Source organism: Meles meles, chromosome 13, assembly GCF_922984935.1.
Source record: "Meles meles chromosome 13, mMelMel3.1 paternal haplotype, whole genome shotgun sequence".
Lineage (NCBI taxonomy): Eukaryota > Metazoa > Chordata > Mammalia > Carnivora > Mustelidae > Meles > Meles meles.
In genome coordinates this window covers 65,259,151-65,276,780 of record NC_060078.1, presented here as the reverse complement: position 1 = coordinate 65,276,780, position 17,630 = coordinate 65,259,151, and the positions used below count along the sequence as shown (strand labels likewise).

General features: G+C 44.8%; 1 protein-coding gene across 7 annotated transcripts in view; it reads left to right on the top strand.

Annotated features, from left to right (window-relative positions):
* The window catches only part of SORCS1 (sortilin related VPS10 domain containing receptor 1), a 513,368-nt gene that overhangs the window by 334,525 nt on the left and 161,213 nt on the right, over positions 1-17,630 (top strand). For all 7 annotated transcript variants that reach the window (XM_046027660.1, XM_046027661.1, XM_046027664.1 and 4 more), the window contains one exon: positions 15,647-15,720. In XM_046027660.1, coding sequence (XP_045883616.1) covers positions 15,647-15,720 — 74 coding nt within the window. The remainder of the gene's footprint in view (positions 1-15,646; positions 15,721-17,630) is intronic.

The following is a 17,630-nucleotide window of genomic DNA, read 5'->3' as shown; positions in this document are numbered from 1 at the left end:
AAGCCAACCAGAAAATAGGTACAAAAGTGGAATGCCCTTTGTGAAGTACGTGATTCAGTGAGGTTATCTTGCAGATTATTTTTATAGGAACCTTGTACTAGAAATTACATATATTTAAAGAAATACTGGACGTCTATGAGTGAGGAGGGTACTCAAGGGTTTTGTTTTGTTTTTGTTTTTTCTTTTCTATTGGTAATACATAGGTGTGGAGGAGGGGAATGTTGGAAGCAACTTTCCAACGTCTCTCCTGGCATGGGCATTTTGGAGGAAGCAAATTAAAATTCTCAGGATTGGAATTTTATTCATGCTGCCCTTACCACCAAATAAAATGCACATTGAGCCCCAAAATAGAAAAGATTTACAATTAGTTAAAAAAAAAAACCACCACTAAGCGGCTTGCCTACCCTTTTACAGAATGTACAATTCCATTCCTGGAGTCAGGCCACCGTGCATCTGGTCCAAGATGGTGCAGTTACCAGAGGCGAGGCTGAGCAGCTCAGAACAGAGAGAGTAGGAGTCATTTAATCCACCAGTCTTTTGTATTTTCTTTGGCAGTTGGTTAACTTTCCTTCTGATGCCAGAGATGCAGTGAGGGCCAGATTCACCTGCCTAAAGTGAAAACAGTTGTGCTGGAGGAAATGCCCAGAAACAGAACCCTTTATGCCTTCGCACTTCCAACAGTGCCCCCCACAATCACCATGGCCACGTGGATAACCGTGGAGGAGTGAGGACATCTGAGTTGGGGCCCCAACCCAGCTGTGGAACTTGGTGCACAGTACTTGGTGTTGGCTTAAAAAACGTTTGCATGGATCAGCATACTTGCAGGTGTGCATCCAATGAGATTGAAAAAAACAACAACACATTAGGCCCCACGTCTGGTTTAGGTGCTCATCATGGTTCAGTGTTGGTCTCAAATAGCTTTATCAAGGAGCATTCAGTCCATGTGGGAAGAGAAGATAAATGCACATGAGTTCACCAGTAGTCTAACAGAGGCCAAGAGTCAGTGCCTTCATTCACACCTAATAGAAACCCAGTTGAAGTAGCTGGATGCAGTCTATGAAATTGTCAGCCCGAAGTTCAAGAGATGGAGATCTTATGAAATGATTTCACCTTGACCTTGAGGAATATATGTTATATTTCTGTTTGGAGGGTCGTACTTCACACAAGAGGAATGTCAGAAACAATAATATAAAGTTAGAAAAACCATGTCTACACGGTTGGGAATGTGTCCATTTGGATGAAACTGAAATTTTATAAAGTTAATTATGTACATTTGTGGAATCTGATATTGATTGTTTTTTTACCGTTTTGACTATTTGACCGCAAAGCAGAATAAATCTTGTTTTCATAATTAGGAGCCTTGTGAAAATTTTGGTTAGTGGAATAGTGTGTTCAGAGGTATAGATTACGAAGTTGTACCTGGTAGCAATTTTAGGATGAACTGTGGTTATAGGAGGTCAAAAGCAAGAAGACCAATTAGGGTGATATCACCGTAGTCCTGTTCTGGACCAAAAAGTATCTTCTGTGACCATGGACCCAACAAATTCTGTCATTGTAGAGCTGGAAGAAGCCTTGACAGTCCTTCTGGTATGTATAGCTAACAAACACCAGATCTGAGAAGTTAGTGAATTTTCCTAAAGGGAAATACCACTTGTTGGCATCATATGCCAACGTTCAATGAATGGAATGAAGGCTTACCTGACATTTGATAAGGTTCTCATTCTTGATTGTGACATCTCGAGATTAGTAGAGAGGCAGAAACCTGCCTTTGTGTTGAACTCTCTGTTTTTCCAGGAAAGAATGAAGGGGGAATCATCCTGGAAAAAAATTGTGGATAACCTTCTAATACGAGTAGGGGCTAGAGTACTCCCTGCCTCAGGGCTTGAATCATAGAATGCGGACCGGGGCTTTTGCTGGGAGGAGAACGGGCTGCCGCCTTCGGGTGACTTGGCTGGAAGTCAAGTCGAGAGGGTCTGGGGCCACTCAGGTGGGTCAGTGAGAGGGAAATAATCGCTGGCAATGACCCATGAATCCTGGAGCGTTCATCGCGGATGAGATGCCGCAGTGAGCAAGGAGGAGGGCCCTGCGCTGGTGCCAGCAGGCCCGCTACTAGATTTGCCCAGGAAAAGGGAACTTTTATTCTTTCGTGGAAGGATTGCTCATCAGTTTTTCTGTGACAGCTGCTCTTGCTGCTGTGGCAGAATTCCCAGCTCGGATCTCGCCTCAGCGCGAGGACTTGCTCTGCTGGATGCTTTTCTGTGCCGATGCACGGTGAACAGAATCCCCAAGCACAAGGTGCTGTCTCTTAGAAAGAGTCTTTTTGAGGTGACAGCTCCTTCAGCCTCACCTGGGAACAGAAACCTCCCCTCCTCCCTCTTTCCTGGTGCCCCCCCCCCCCATCTCCTCAGGCATTCATGCCCTCTTTTGCACAGACTCTCCCACTTTGGCCAACTGTACTTTCCCCTTATTTCCCTGCCATGGCTTTTTCTCTCCCTCATTTCAGGAGACTTTTTTAAGGCCCCGAGGACAGAGTCTGGGTCTCTGGCTTGCGGGATGGAGCCCATATGGGCTGCGGTGTTCTGCTCTGCGCGGCCTGCATTTCATCTTGAAGGCCTCCGTATCCAGTGGAGGCTTTTTGATGTGAGCATTTTAAAGGACTCAAAGAGTTTTGCTGAGCAGATTGTCCTTTCTGGCCCAAGATATAGTTTTACTGGCCATCAGTTGCACAGCAAATCAGATTTAAAAAACAACAACAGCAACATCAACACCTTTTAATCAAGGAGAAATGCATATGGACAAATGGCCTCAAAATTCATAAAATCAGGATTTTTTTTCCCCCCTGAGAGAAACCTGTCAGTGGTATGAAATGCCTAGGCAGTTGCCAAGAGGTAAAAAGCTTTCTTGAAGGGGAAGGGAGGTTAGGAACCCTAATCCCTCTGAAGTTCTAAAGAAGTACTACTTAGGTAGCCTTTGTCTGGGGCCTTCTGCGGTATTGCGATAACAGTAGCCTCCTGGGCTTCTAACAGGTCTGCGTGAGGATATGCCTTTGGAAAGCCTTGGAATTTCCAGAAAAATAAACATTATAGACCTTATGGAAATTTTACGTCAAATGGACAGGGCGATACTGATCCCATAAAGTCACATTGCTTAGAATTCTTACAGAACAGCAATCGGTCACTGTGGACACTATGAAGAATCCATGGCATTTAGTGTAGAAGCACCCAAATTGTGCTTTCCTTTGTTTATTTTTATTCCTTTAATTAAGCAGTAGGGAGAGCAAACATCCTGTACCGCCTTTTTGTTTTTTCGCATTTGGAAATCGAGCAGGTACTGGAAAACAGAGAGAGAGAGAGAGTTCTTCACTTCATTGCTAGTTTCCTCTCACTTTCTTGCCTCAGTGCAGGAAACCACCCAAGGAAGGCTTAGCAGCAGGCTGAGCCTGCCAGATTACATCTTTATTTTAATTTGGCAATAAACTAGTGTACAAACTGTGCTATAAAACATTGCCTCCAACGGCATCTCTCAGTCTGCCTTAAACACCTCACTAAACATGATGTGTTGGGAAACATTTGAAATGAGAGAAAACAAAACGCAGATGTGACTGAAAGAAAAAAATGGGAGAAAAGTGTAAGAATATGCATATACCTCCGTTTTGCAGGCCACCGTGGGGGGCCCTGGACTCATGGCCTCTCCCTTAGGGGTCGCTCCACAGGATCGATTTATAAAGGTGAGGGTCTGTAGGGTTTGGAAAGGGACATGAACAGTCCTGAGCAGCTCGGGAGGAGAGGCCCCCTCGCTCTGCTTACCCAGGCTGGTGAAGCTCTGCCAGCGGGGGCCCGCTGCCCCTGACCCCTTTTCTCTGGTCCTGTGCAAGTACTTCCTCTCATCATGCCTGTGACTGTCCAAGTCCATCGAGGCCATGAATGCAATTCCCATTCCCCCAAGCAAGAAATCGAACTGAACAAAGTGGCTGGGTCTGAGCTGTGCGAAAGCGGAAAGCAGGTGCTGGTGAGACACTCAGAAGGGCGGGGGTGGGGAGGTGTCAGGAAGCTCAGCTGCTCTTGGAACCGAGGGTGGCTGGCCCAGTGTCACCAGACCTTCGCGGCTTTTCAAGAGAAGGAATCCTGCTTCGTGTGAAATGGGATATTTTCTTATTTTTAAGTATTTATAACTAACTCAGAAATTTATTTTTTTTTTAAGATTTATTTATTTATTTATTTGACAGACAGAGATCAGAAGTAGGCAGAGAGGCAGGCAGAGAGAGAGGAGGAAGCAGGCTCCCTGCTGAGCAGAGAGCCTGATGTGGGGCTCAATCCCAGGACCCTGGGATCATGACCCGAGCCGAAGGCAGAGGCTTTAACCCACTGAGCCACCCAGGCGCCCCCTAACTCAGAAATTTAAAAGAGGAAACTGTGCAGGGCAAAGAAACCTCATCTGCTGTCTTACACGGGTCCCCAGTCATTTTTTCGGTCCCTCTGTCTTTCCCATCGTCTTTGTTTTTCTCCTGTTCATGGATCTCCCTATCAGTTTTATTTTAGGAGATGTTAAATTGTTTTGTGAATTTAAAAAGTGCATCTAAGTGGAGTGATCAGTCCCATGGAGGGAAGACAAAACCTTTAAGACCGTTTGGTGGACCACCCCACGCTTTGTGGCAGTTGTGGGATACTCTGCAATTTATATTGTTCCACTTATTTTGGAGCTCTGTGATTCGGCAGTACAAAGCCTATCACATGGGGACCTGCTTGATTCCTCTGTATTCCACATCACAGTTTATGAGAGAAATAAGAAATCCTAAGGCTTGCATGTTTGCCCCACCTTTAGTATTTTGGTATTTATGTATGTGTGTAAGACACACACAAAACCAAAACATGGCTTCCAAGGTGGAGAACACGTTTTGATAAGGAGTCTCTTTCTACAAATAGCTGAAACTCTGGGGTGCCTTGGTGGCTCAGTCTATTAAGTGTCTGCCTTCGGGTCAGGTCTTGTTCTCAGGATCCTGGGATCAAACCTAACATCAGCTCCCCGCTCAGCAGGAAGTCTGCTTGTCTCTCTCCCTTTGCCCCTCTCTCCTGTTCATGCTCGCGCTCTCTCTCTCACATAAATAAATAAATTCTTTAAAAGAAAATAGTTGAAACTCTAAATATTATCAGCCAGCATTCTCTGTATGAGTGAAGACGGACTTTGAGTTAAAATGATGTACTGATAGAAAAGGTAAATTATACTGCCCGTGTGTTTGATAGCATACCATAGAATTTTAGTAACTTGCATAAAAGTAAATTAAAAAAAAATACTTTTAGTTTCATATCCATTCTTAGGAAAAACAATAACAGCAACAACTACTTCCTTCCATTCCTTTTTAATCTTTGTACTTCTCCTGACTGGTCCCTCACAGAAAGCCATTGCTGATCACAGTGGCTTTGGATGCTGAGAATTCCATGGGAAATTATGATTTCTTGAAAAAGGAATAAATGTCAGCATTTTCCAAAACTCAGTCATACTGGTTTCTCACCAGTACTAGACAGTCCAGAAACCAGGTAAGAGCATGAGCTCTCTACTCTGTCAGGCCCTGCCAATGGCTGGGGGACCGCCGACATTTCATTGACCTTTACTGGTTCTCCAACAAGACTGTGTGAGGATGCTGACATGATGTACATGAAACACTTAACAGAGCCTGGTACAGAGCCAGCTTCGTGGAGATGCAAGCTGATGCATTATTTACAGGCCTGAGAGATAGCTGACCTGGTGTGGCGTAGCTGGGTTTAGACACAAGGCTGTCTTGCTTATCAGTCGTGTCTTCCCAGTACCTGAAGTCATAGATGCCTTAGTCAAAGTCGCATGCCCTCTTAGTGATCGGTCACTAAAAGTTACCGTGAAGCCAGAATGAATGGAGCAAGGAAAACCCAATACACGGTACTCAGAAAATATTGATTATAATAACAGTAAGCCATTAAATATTAAAGCATTTGTCTTCACAGTAGCTCTATTTGTTTTTTAATAGACCCAGCAGCCCCCTAACGTCAAAAGGGCAAGATTGAAATAAAAGAGAAATAGATCCTTGAAATTCAGCCCCCTGCGGATATTCAAATAATTTCTGCACAAGCACAAACACTTAGGAAACTGATATCTACCCAATACTGTCATGTTTCCCCAAGGCACTACATTAAGTACAAAGGCACTCAGTTATTTATAAGAAATATGTTGAGTATTATATTCCATGCTGATTTGGTAGGAATTCCATGTACTTGAATTTTTCAATGTCAGAGCTGATTTCTAATCTCATGAATATGTAAATAACTTCAGTATCCAAGTACAAAACTGGCAATTAGAGTGGAAACCGGGGAGCTTGCTAAATGTCATCCCATGTCATCCCAATGCTTGTTTATAAAACAAATTCTTAAGCTGAAATGCCATCATAGGTAAACAAGGGAGACCTCTGTTCCTCTTAGATACCTGTCTAACCAGGTTGTATTATTATTTTTCACTTGCAACCTGGAACACTTTGCTCTACCTGTTCCTAACCATTTGAGTGCAGTGGGCTGGAAGAATAAGGAAAATGGACATTTAGAAGGAGTCAGTGGGATTAAAGTTGGGACAGGCACAATTATGCTATTTGGTAGCTCTTTAAGCTTTGAAATGTAGATAGTTACATTTTAGCTTCTACAACTCCTTAGCCTGCTCATTTGATCTGTTCTGTCTACCAGTTCTTATCTGAATGGATTATGATATGTCCTTAATCACAGCACCAGTCTGGAAAAGTTTGAAGGGCATTGGATCTTATAAGAGAAGATGGATCTCTTTCCTTAAAAGGCTCATGGGGTACCCGGAAAGACCTGCCTCTAATGGGGGCCCTTTAGAAATCTAGTAATACTAGGATTTCCCACATTCTTCCGTGACAAGAGCAGTTGCAAGCAATGATGTTGCCAAGAAAGGGAGTGATTTTGGGAGGAGAAAGGCTTGGCCTTGCGAGTAGACACATTTTGTGAGTTTACGACTCTATGGTTTTCATATTAAAAAAAAAATGTTATCTTGTCCAATCTCCTATCAGGAGTACAAATTACTGATGGCACAGTCATTGCCCCAAGGGACCCAGAGGCCAAGATCACATAGCTGGCAAGAAGAAGAAAATCCAGAAGTCATGTACCCTCCTAAAATTGCCAGGTTCCTTTACTGAGGTATATTCTTAAAAAAAAAAATATGTATTTATTTGACAGAGACGGAGATCACAAGTTGGCAGACAGGTAGGCAGAGGGGCGGGGGCAGAGAGAAGCAGGCTCCCTGCCGAGCAGAGAGCCCGATGTGGGGCTCGATCCCAGGACCCTGAGATCATGACCTGAGCTGAAGGCAGAGGCTTAACCCACTGAGCCACCTAGATGCCCCACTGAGGCATATTCTTAATATAAAATATTATTAAATGAAGAGGCACCAATATAGACCTTCAAGGCCTCGCTCTCCAGACTTGCTTAACTCCATTGCCTGCCTGGCTGATCCCACTACAGACACCACTACAGACATGATGAGAAAATATCCCTGGACAGCAGGACATGAGATTCGAAGCCAAACAGGGTCAGTTGCTCTAGGAAAGACCACGATAAAAAATTTTCAGCCTCAAAGGCTGAGAACTGGAAGCCTTGTCTAGGACCTTCCTTGCTTTTAGGATGTCTGGAAGAAAAGGCAGTCTCATCTGCTTCTCCCTGTCATTCCTCCCTTCCTTGGGGTCTGAGGACAGTCAGTGAAGGCTGCTGGCAATAATCTGTAGCAGAAATGAGCAAGAGAGAGAGAGCGAGAGAGAGAACTAGCCCTGACCTTTCACTCCGTAGCAGGTGTTCTACGAGGCCTTTCACATCCAGTGCTGAACTTTATTCTTAGAGCAAACATTAGAGATGTTATTGTGCCCCTTTAGCATTTGGGGAACCTGAGGCTGTACAGAATTAAGAAAATTCCCGGGGCGCCTGGGTGGCTCAGTGGATTAAGCCGCTGCCTTCGGCTCTGGTCATGATCTCAGGGTCCTGGAATCGAGCCCCGCATCAGGCTCTCTGCTCCGCAGGGAGCCTGCTTCCTCTTCTCTCTCTGCCTGCCTCTCTGTCTACTTGTGATCTCTCTCTCTGTCAAATAAATAAATAAAAAATCTTAAAAAAAAAAAAAAAGAAAGAAAAAAAGAAAATTCCCTAACGTGGCCTGTCAGGCGATTGCTAGAGCCATAATATAGCCTGAGTTTGAATGTCTTCCCACTCCGTCCTCCCTGCACCATCGATCCAAAAACCAACACCAAAACCCTTTGCCTCCCTAGAAAAAAACCAGTGTGATTTTTAAATTTTCTTTAATTGCCATTGTTTTCCCTATTTTTCTGTAATGATCTCTTTCCCATCCCACCTACCATGAGAACTGTTCCCTCTGACAGATGCTGCGGTCCCCATTTCTGGAGCTCATTTCACAGCAGGGGGAGGACTGTTGTTTGAAGATCACAAGGGAGAGGAAGTGAGGGGCTGGAGGAACAGGTGAGCCAGCGGGAAAGCACCTATGACTGGCTCCTAGGCACCCTGCGCCCCTCGGTGTGATAGAGTGGATTCTGCATGTGAAATTGCCCCCCGCCCAGGAGGAGTGATGGGCGAGTGACCCACTTATGGTCAGATATTTTTCTTCTTTTCTTTTTAAATTTTGTTTTGTTTGTTTATATTTTTTAATGGTATCTCTCCCTGCTGTGGTGTGGCACCTTCCAGCTGGGCTCTCTCTCCTCCCTTCTGTTGTCATGGTCCTGAGGCTTCCATCTTTCCGAGGCACAATTCTGATGACATTCCTATTGTGTTTCACAACTGTTGAGCTCTCTCATCTGTGCACTTAAATAATGATGGGATCCTATGGGTAGTGAGGGTTACTCATTGATATTGAGGGATTTGTAACATAAACCCTATTTCAGCTTCCAATTATTTTATGTATCTTGTATTTATTTCTCCACCTATATTAGATAATCTTTAAGGACCAGATTTCATCTTACATTTTTGTGTGTGTGTGGCCCTTGGTCACATGTTGATGCTTCCTTCCCCGACAGCCTCAGTTCCATATGTCTAATGCCCCAAACCTGCCTCAAAGTGCCAAACCCAACTATGAGGCATGTGACACACTTCAGTGACAGCTGGGGAATGGCCAGTGATAGATTTGATAAATCCAGCCACAGGAGAGACGGATGGAGCCAGCAATGTGTCATCGTTCCTGCTCACTTTTCATCAGCAAAGGCTGAATATCCAGCTCGGTGCTCTTGTCCTTTGACCTTGTTGAGGTCCCCATGAGTTTCACTAGGATTGCATGTGTCCAGCCTACAGCCAGGCTCTATTTACAGTCCCTGCTCCCATTTCACTTCTCTGCAGGCAACCAGTCAAGCTGGGTCTCTTGTAGTTCCCAAAAGAAGAACAAAACACCACCCCAGGTTTGCTGTTCTGTTTATTTGCTCAGAATGACCCATTCATTCTGGAACACATTTTGTCCACAGTTATGTTAACTACACTCCAGGCCCACCTTGAAAGCTCTGACAGAAACCCACCTTTTTCTCTCCTACATAGGCTACCATAGTACCCTGAACAACATGTTACACATTATTATTCTAGGTTGTCTGGATACTCCCTGATGAGCTAGTCTTTTCTTTGAGGAATTTTGTCTGTTGGGGATGGGAGAGCTGGTCTGTGATGGCCATCATGGTTCACCTTCTATCCCTGAACCCACCAGCTGGGAAGAAGACTCAGGCTAGCACGTAGTGAAGTTTTATCAAATTATTTTGAGTACCACAGGATGTGTTTTTCCTGTAAAGTGAGTTCAGGCCTTCTCCTGTGTGGTAGAACCAGGGCATTAGAACATATTTCTGAAGACCATAGATTTCTGTGGATGGATGCTCTTCCCATTGAAGCTGATGGAGGACAGAGCCTGATGTTTGCCGTGTCTTAGGCCTAGCTTTAGGAATTCATCTGAGGTCCTCAAGGTACCATCTCTTTCTTCCTAAAAAGGATTCAGTAACAGCAGTGAGAACTGGAGAATCATGAGGTAGATGTGTGCTTTGTACCGAGGCCATCCCCAGGGCAGTATAAGGATGAGGCAAGTAAAATAAAACCGGCAGGGTTTTCTGTCAGCCTTCTCAGGAAGTGCAATTTGCAGGCCTCCTGCCTCTACAATGTTAAGGGCAGAGAAGCAAAAGGGAGTGAGCAGGCAGCCTTGAAAAGAGCCCACGGCAGGAAGTGTTCTGCCAACATGGAAGCCTCTTAGGGAGTCTGTGTGGGGGAGACCCAGGGACCTGCCTCCTGCCTGGGAAAGTCTCCATGAGGAGCTTCGTGGGGAAAGCATTCAGTTCCATCAAACAAAGATTTAAAACATGTTCTCACTCCTCCCTTTTACCAAATTGTGTTCTTGCACCAATTTCCTAGTCGCAGAAAATCCCTAATGTGTACCGGTCTGCCTTGAAAAGAGGGGCTATGTTGATATGACTTAGAAATATTGAGAAGACTTTCCCCGGGGCAGTGATGGGTACAGGCTTTTGCATCAGACAAGAAAGTTGCATTTCTCTTCGAAGAAAGATGCTACTCTGCTGGGGCTTCCACCTCCATGTGAATGATAAGAGGATGGAAAATGAACATTGACAACAGCTGCTCCCATACCCCTGCTTCTCTCACCCTATCTTGGTCTGCTCTAGATCAGGAATACTGACCTATGCCAGTGAATCTCTTTCCCACCTTGCCCTCCAAACTATTTTTTCTGCCTGTGGCGTCCCTCTTTATCCTCCTTCCGAGCCTGTACCCCCTGATCCAGCTTGCAGCTCGCAGCCTCCTGAGGATGGCAAAAGAGATGGCGGAACACTGGTGAAAAGCTCCTCTAACTAACTAACTAACTAACCCTCACCGTTGCATCCTTTGCAATTAATTGTATTTTTACCTGCACTCTTCTCACAGCAGACAAAGACAGATGGCCAGAAAACAAGCCAATGTGAGGGACGTCTAAAAGAGAAAAAACAAAACGCATGAGTAAAGAAAGAGGGAAAGAGGGAGGGAGGAAGAGGAGGAGGAGGAGAGACACCATTCAGGAGAGGAGCCTGGCAGGAGGGAGAAGTAGGACAGCCCCGCACCAGCATAATGACAGAGCGGAGGGTCTGGCCCTGAGGCTGACAGTAGATCTTGAGCTTAGGTGAGCATTGGGTTTGTGCTCATTAAGTTCTATTTACCAAGGCAGGGAAGCAGTCTTGGGTAGTTTAGGATGATTTGAGACAGGAAGGACTTTCTGCCTTGTATTCTTAGTCAACCGGAATCCTTTCCCTGTTCCCTTTCTAAAATTTCCACTCCTTCAAAAAAAATGTCCCCGGTTCTTTGTACCAGAGTTAGCACAACCAAAACAAAGCCAAAAACCCTGCAAGAATGGTGTTTTGGGGTTTATGATAGAGGTTAGCTGATGGCTCTTGCCCTTCTAAAAACTAATTCATATATTCTGTCTTGCTCTCCCTGGTCTCTTTCTCTCTCTCTCTCTCTCTCACCCACTTTCTCTCTCTCTCTCTTTCTTCAGCATTGCTGGAGAAAGCTGCTTTGCTTTCTCTGATGTGACAGATAGTAATGATAGTTCTCAGTTCTGTGTTCTGACAGTCAAAAGAAACCTTAGAGCCAGAGACAGACAGAGAGGGAAATAAATCTTATTTAGGTACTGCCAACACAATGAATTTTATTAAAGGACGTTGACTCGTTTTTCAAGAACAGCCTTCCACTGGCAGCTGAGACAGTGTCATTGGGTAAAAGGCTTTGATCCTTTTCTCTTCTTTGTGGAAGAGAACTTGGCTGTCAGACTCTGCAGGTTTAAGTAACACATTAATGTGAGTGGCTGTGAGTTGTTGTTGTCTCCTTTAGGTAGGATACCAGGCTGGACAATGGGGAGAAAATATTTGAAGTAGTAGATAGAGTATACAGAGCAGCTTGGCCAAGGGTAAATATGCAATATACTGATATTTATAGTTCTGGTTTGTTCATTTGTTTGGTTTTTATGTATAAGCTTCTATTACGGTTACATGGAAATAAGATCTATTCCCCTGATAAGTTACCTTTGTCCACCCACTGGGAAACCTGGATACTTTACAAGATAGATTCATCACTAGGGAACTTGCATGGTACAAAATTGACACTTTTCTCCCCCTTGCCCAACTACTATGTGTTAGATATTTTCTAGAAGGAAAGGATTCCCAGCACCTATAAGCTTCGTAGTCTCATCAAAGGGGCAGGGAGGGGTCTCCGATATTTTAGAACGACTTCTAGAAAGGAAGGAATTTCTGCCTTGCATTCATAGATGGCTCTCTTGGAAGGTTACTAAGAAAATTAAATATAAATTTGTGGCCTGTAGCATGATACCATCTGCGGAGCCATGGAAATGAGGCCACAGGGAATTTTAGTGTGTAGGAGAAGGTTCATAGAAAAGGCCTATTTTGGTCTGGGCCTAAAAAGAAGACGGGCATTGGGGTTAGGCAGGTCTTAAAACCACCTCAGCCAGAGTGGGGAGCATCAGTGGAGAAACATCACAGGAAGTCTGCTCAGGTGTGAATGAGAACGTGAGAAGGGGAGTCCAGCAGCACGAAAGGATTCCTCTCGAGAGAGAAAACTGAGCTGAATGAGAGAGGCTTGGTTTATTGGATTGTCTGGTACACCTACTGCTTGAGGGGCCTCTGGGTGCTCACAAATAACAAAGCGGCCCCTTGAAGAGGATAAAAACAAATATCATGGGACATACCTGACTGGTCCACAGATTCTGAATCCAAGCCTGGGGGATCAATTAAAAAAGACATAGAGGAAAAAACACACACGGATGCCGGCACCCGGTAATTCCTCACAAAGACAAATTCTGTGTGGGAGGCAGGGACGGCAAACCCTTGGTGTCACCGTATGAGCCCTCAGAGTTAATATTTGATTTTCAGGGTATATGTGAGTCCAGCCTCATGCGCAGAATTGTCATTATTTCAAGCCATCCTGATTGTTACATTTGCATAGGTCTTTGTATATTAATAGAAATATTAACATACATTTATATATAGACATGGGCACACACAACAGTGTGCACTCTATTCTCTTTTTTTCTTTTTTTTTTTAAATTCAATTAGCCAACATAGAGTACATCATTAGTTTCAGATGTAAAGCTCAGTAATTCATGAGTTGCATAGAACACCCAGTGCTCATCACATCATGCGTCCTTCTTCTTTTTTTTTTTTTAATATTTTATTTATTTATTTGACAGAGAGAGATCACAAGTAGACAGAGAGGCAGGCAGAGAGAGAGAGGAGGAAGCAGGCTCCCTGCTGAGCAGAAAGCCCAATGCGGGACTCTATCCCAGGACCCCGAGATCATGACCTGAGCCGAAGGCAGCGGCTTAAACCACTGAGCCACCCAGGCACCCCTCATGTGTCCTCCTTAATGCCCATCACCCAGTTACCCTGTCCCTCCACTTAACGTCCCTTCTAGCAATTCTCAGTTTGTTTCCTATACGTCCTATAGTTTCTTTCTTTTTTTTCTTTTTAAGATTTCATTTACTTATTTGACTGAGAGAGACACAGCAAGAGAGGGAACACAAGCAGGGGGAGTGGGAGAGGGAGAAGCAGGCTTCCAGCTGAGCATGGAGCCTGATGTGGGGCTCGATCCCTGGATCCTGGGATCATGACCTGAGCCAAAGGCAGATGCCCAACAACTGAGCCACCCAGGCACCCCTAGTTCCTGTAGTTTTCCCATGATTTTTCTGCTTCTCTGATGACTTCCCATTCATTTCACTTTAAACTCATGGGAAGAAGGCAACTGTGGGCTTAAAAAAAAGATAGAGCAAGGGGAGAGGGAGAGGCAGATCCTCCCAGACACAGGTGCTTGCCATTGTTCTGCAAGTCTGTGTGTTCGGACGCCAAGTGTTTGGGACATACTGGTGAACCAGAAACAGGACATGCATACTCCGACTGCTTGGGTTCAGAATTAAGAGGGAATGTGTTGTCTCATCTCCTGTTATCTCTGTGAGGGGAACTACATCCCTATCTCTCTTTAGCACCCTAGAAAGGAATCAAGCATAAAATGTACCCAGTCATGATGGAGCAGAGAAAAAATAGTAAGACTTGAAAGAAGAAGCCACAGATTCTCCTTGCCTGGATGCCCGAATACTGTGTAGTTGGAGCCAATGGAGCTGCTTGCTTAGTAATCACATATTTGTTTCCTTGGGGGCAGTGGGAGGCTTTAGAATGAGTTTTGATCCAATGGACACAATATCATATGACGCTCTTCCAAGGGCTGGTATATAGTCACTCAAGCTGACCTGTCCCTTGGACTCACTCAGTTCATCTGCAACCTGGGTGAGTCACTTGGTGAGTCATTTGACCCTTCACTGAGTGCAGGAGCTGGAGAGGACAAGGCTGGGCAATCATGGTACTCAGGATTATATGACTCATTATCCATTCACTGCGGGATTTGGCGAATGCAGTGGTGGAAGATTGGGGTGTCAGTAGGTTACAGACCAGGCACATAGTAGAAAGGAGATATTCCAAATGATATTTATCAAATCAGTAGCCAGTAGTCCATGGGAACCAGAATTCCAGGAGCAACAGGTGTCTCCAGGCTGCCATCAAAGGACGCTTCCATGGAGCTGTAGAGATTATTGGAGAACAGCAGAGGTGTGGAGTGAGCCAACATACGGAGCAGGAAGTAGGAGAAGAATTGTGTTTGGGGGTGGGGGTGGAGCATGTGGGCCTTAGACCCTGGCTCATGAGCACTGCTTCTTTGCCTTGCCTTGGAGAGTGCTGAAGCAGTGTAGCACGTGGCCTTGAACTCTTACCAGCTATGGAGCCATCTGTAAAATAACTTCCGATACCATCACAGGGATGGCTCATGGATTAAATGAAATAATGCCTGGGAAGCCCTTGGGTCACAGTGAAAGTGTCGTCCGCGTGGGTTGCCAGAATAGCCTGCAGGTTCTCTGGCTGGAAGAGACCAGCATGGCTCCTCTGGGCTGCAGGGTCACTTCTGGTCTCCCCGACTTGCCGCTTAAAGCCGTGTTCCAGGCTGCCCTCCCCATTCCCATCCACTCTTACCTAGCTAAGCCAGGCTTATTTGTATTTGCCCTTGTATACCTCACTGCCCTGACCCACGTTGCTCCTTGTGTCACACCTGCCCCATTTCTGTCAGTTTGAACGCTGCCATTCATTCGGGCCTCAGCTGACTCTGCACACTTCCGTGAAGCACCCCTGACTGACTTCTGAATCTTGTGAAGGTGATACTGCCTGGTTGTCAAGAGCCACATATCGGATTTTGCCCTTCTTTGTAATCTATGCAGTGATCTGCATAAGTATGGCTGACTTTGTCACCAGCTGGAACAGGCACGCATCCCCGCTCATTCTCATGTTTGGGGGGGCACGTGATCTCCGACAAATGACGTAATCTTCCTGAACTTCAGCTTTCTCAGTTCTAAGGTGGCGGTATTAACACCCGCCTTGCAGAATGTATGTAAGGAGCAGAGACGGTATGAGGCTCATTCGCCTGGCACATGGCAGTGCTCAGTAAACAGCAGGTACTACTGTGGTGGTGGTGGTGGTTATTAGTATTGATCCAGTGAACTAATATTATGTATTTAATGTACTGGGGTCAAGGTGCGAAATAATTTCTCTTCTCTACAGTTATACAGCTCTGCTGAATTTGGGAGAAGGTGGCAGCTTATCCAGGAAGGGGTCGTACCTAACAGGTTCTACTGGTAAGTCTCATTTTATGTTGTAGCCCATTAAGGGATTACCTAGTAAAGGAGCGCTGGAATCTTCTTCTCACCCAGATCTCACGTGAGATACGCCCACACCCCCGTAGGGCAGGATGTGAGACTGGAAGGGTCAACATTTCAAGGGAATGTTAAAGCTGTGCCTCAGATGACTCAATGAGCCCCAAATAGGTCGTTGAGATTAGTGAAGGTCCAGGGCTTTGTAACAGCTGTTTTGTTATATTTTGATGGGACTTGTGAAATAAGCACTTGAAACATTTTAATACTGGTTTTTATTACTAAAAACATTACACACACATATGTTACATGTTGAGATAAGTGTTTTCAGTGTAAATAAGTAGATCTTTTTAGTATAAGAGTGGATAATCCTCCCATTCCCAATTTCACATCTCCTGGATCTCCAGCATTCTTAGTTTCTTATTTCTCCTACCATAGATGTTCTATGAGTTACCAAACATGTATATATACTTAGCGTGCCTGCCTGCTGTAACACAACACCATCGAGTCGTTAGCTTAAACAACACATTTATTTCTCATGGTTCTTGAGCCAGGAAATCCAAGGTCAAGGTGCCGGCAGATTCAGTTCCTGGTGAAGACCAGGATATTGGAGAGGATATTGCAAGATGTTTCAGAGGATAGTACAGGATATTACCGAGGGCTGCCTACTTGCTGTGTCCACATGCGGGGAGAACAACAGAGAAGCAGCAAAAGAAAGAAGAAAGCAAAGAAAGTAATACTCTTCCTTTTCTTTAGCACCTGTTCCCATCCCCGCCCCTCCCCATTTAAACTAGAGGTAATTTGACTTTACCTATCAGTTGCTTTTGAATTTATAACCTAACCTCTGCCAAAAGGTATGACTCCACCCTACCTGACCTAATCTGCCCACCGAAAGGACGCTTAGGTTATTTGTAGATGTCTGCTGGTATAAACAGTCCGTAAGAACTACTCAAACAAGAGTTTCAATATCTCATGTCCACATCATTCAGAATCATTGGAACCATGACCTTTTAGGGGGGCCAACAGGCTCCCTGCACCTCTGGAAGGTGTCTCTCCTTTACTCTTCCTGAAATCACACTGCCTCTTATCAGCCTTTGGACTTGCAGGCACCTGCTAGCTCCCCACACCAACACCAATTCTCTCACTTCTAAGGGTAATGCATTTTCATCTTTCTCGTTTTCAAACCCTGCCCTAAAAACCCCTGTGGGAACTGAAAACCAGAGGAACTGCATTAGAGGGATCTCTTAAAATGCTTATGAAACTGCCTGAAAAAGTGAAGGACAAGTCATTTGCAAACAATGAGCTGAAAGATAACACCTAGAGAATTCTGTATGGAATGATACCTAATTTTCCCGCTACCAGAAAGAGATGTTTATAACTAAAGAAGGATGTTGGTGCACAGAAGCTGTTCACCTCTTTCCCACTGCTGCTCTGGCTCACCAGTGGCTGGAGGCTTGCTCTCGGGGTCCACATTGGCCTCGGCCTTCTCCAGGAATTCCGCTCTAGCTGTCACGGAGTCCCCCTTCTCCGGTCAGCATTTCCTCTCCTCCTCTCTTACTCATCCTGTTGCTTATACACGTGACACCTTGCACCTCTGTATGTTTTGCCTCTAAAGTATAAAATACGTATATAAAATTTTATCATGTATAAGATCATGTTTTGGAAAGAGGGCCTATGTTTTTTGTTTCTGTTTTTGTTTTTCATTCTGTCTTTACCTGGTGCCATATGGGCAAAGAAAGGCTTCAGAAAATAAATAAATGAAGGATGAAAACAAACTAATGGCATCTACCTAATTTAACCTAAAAATGGAGTTGACAGTTTGCCAGTGAAAAACTGTAAGGGACCGGTCTCTTAAGTCCTGATTCCGAAGTGACTTGAAGTGGCTACCTGTGGAC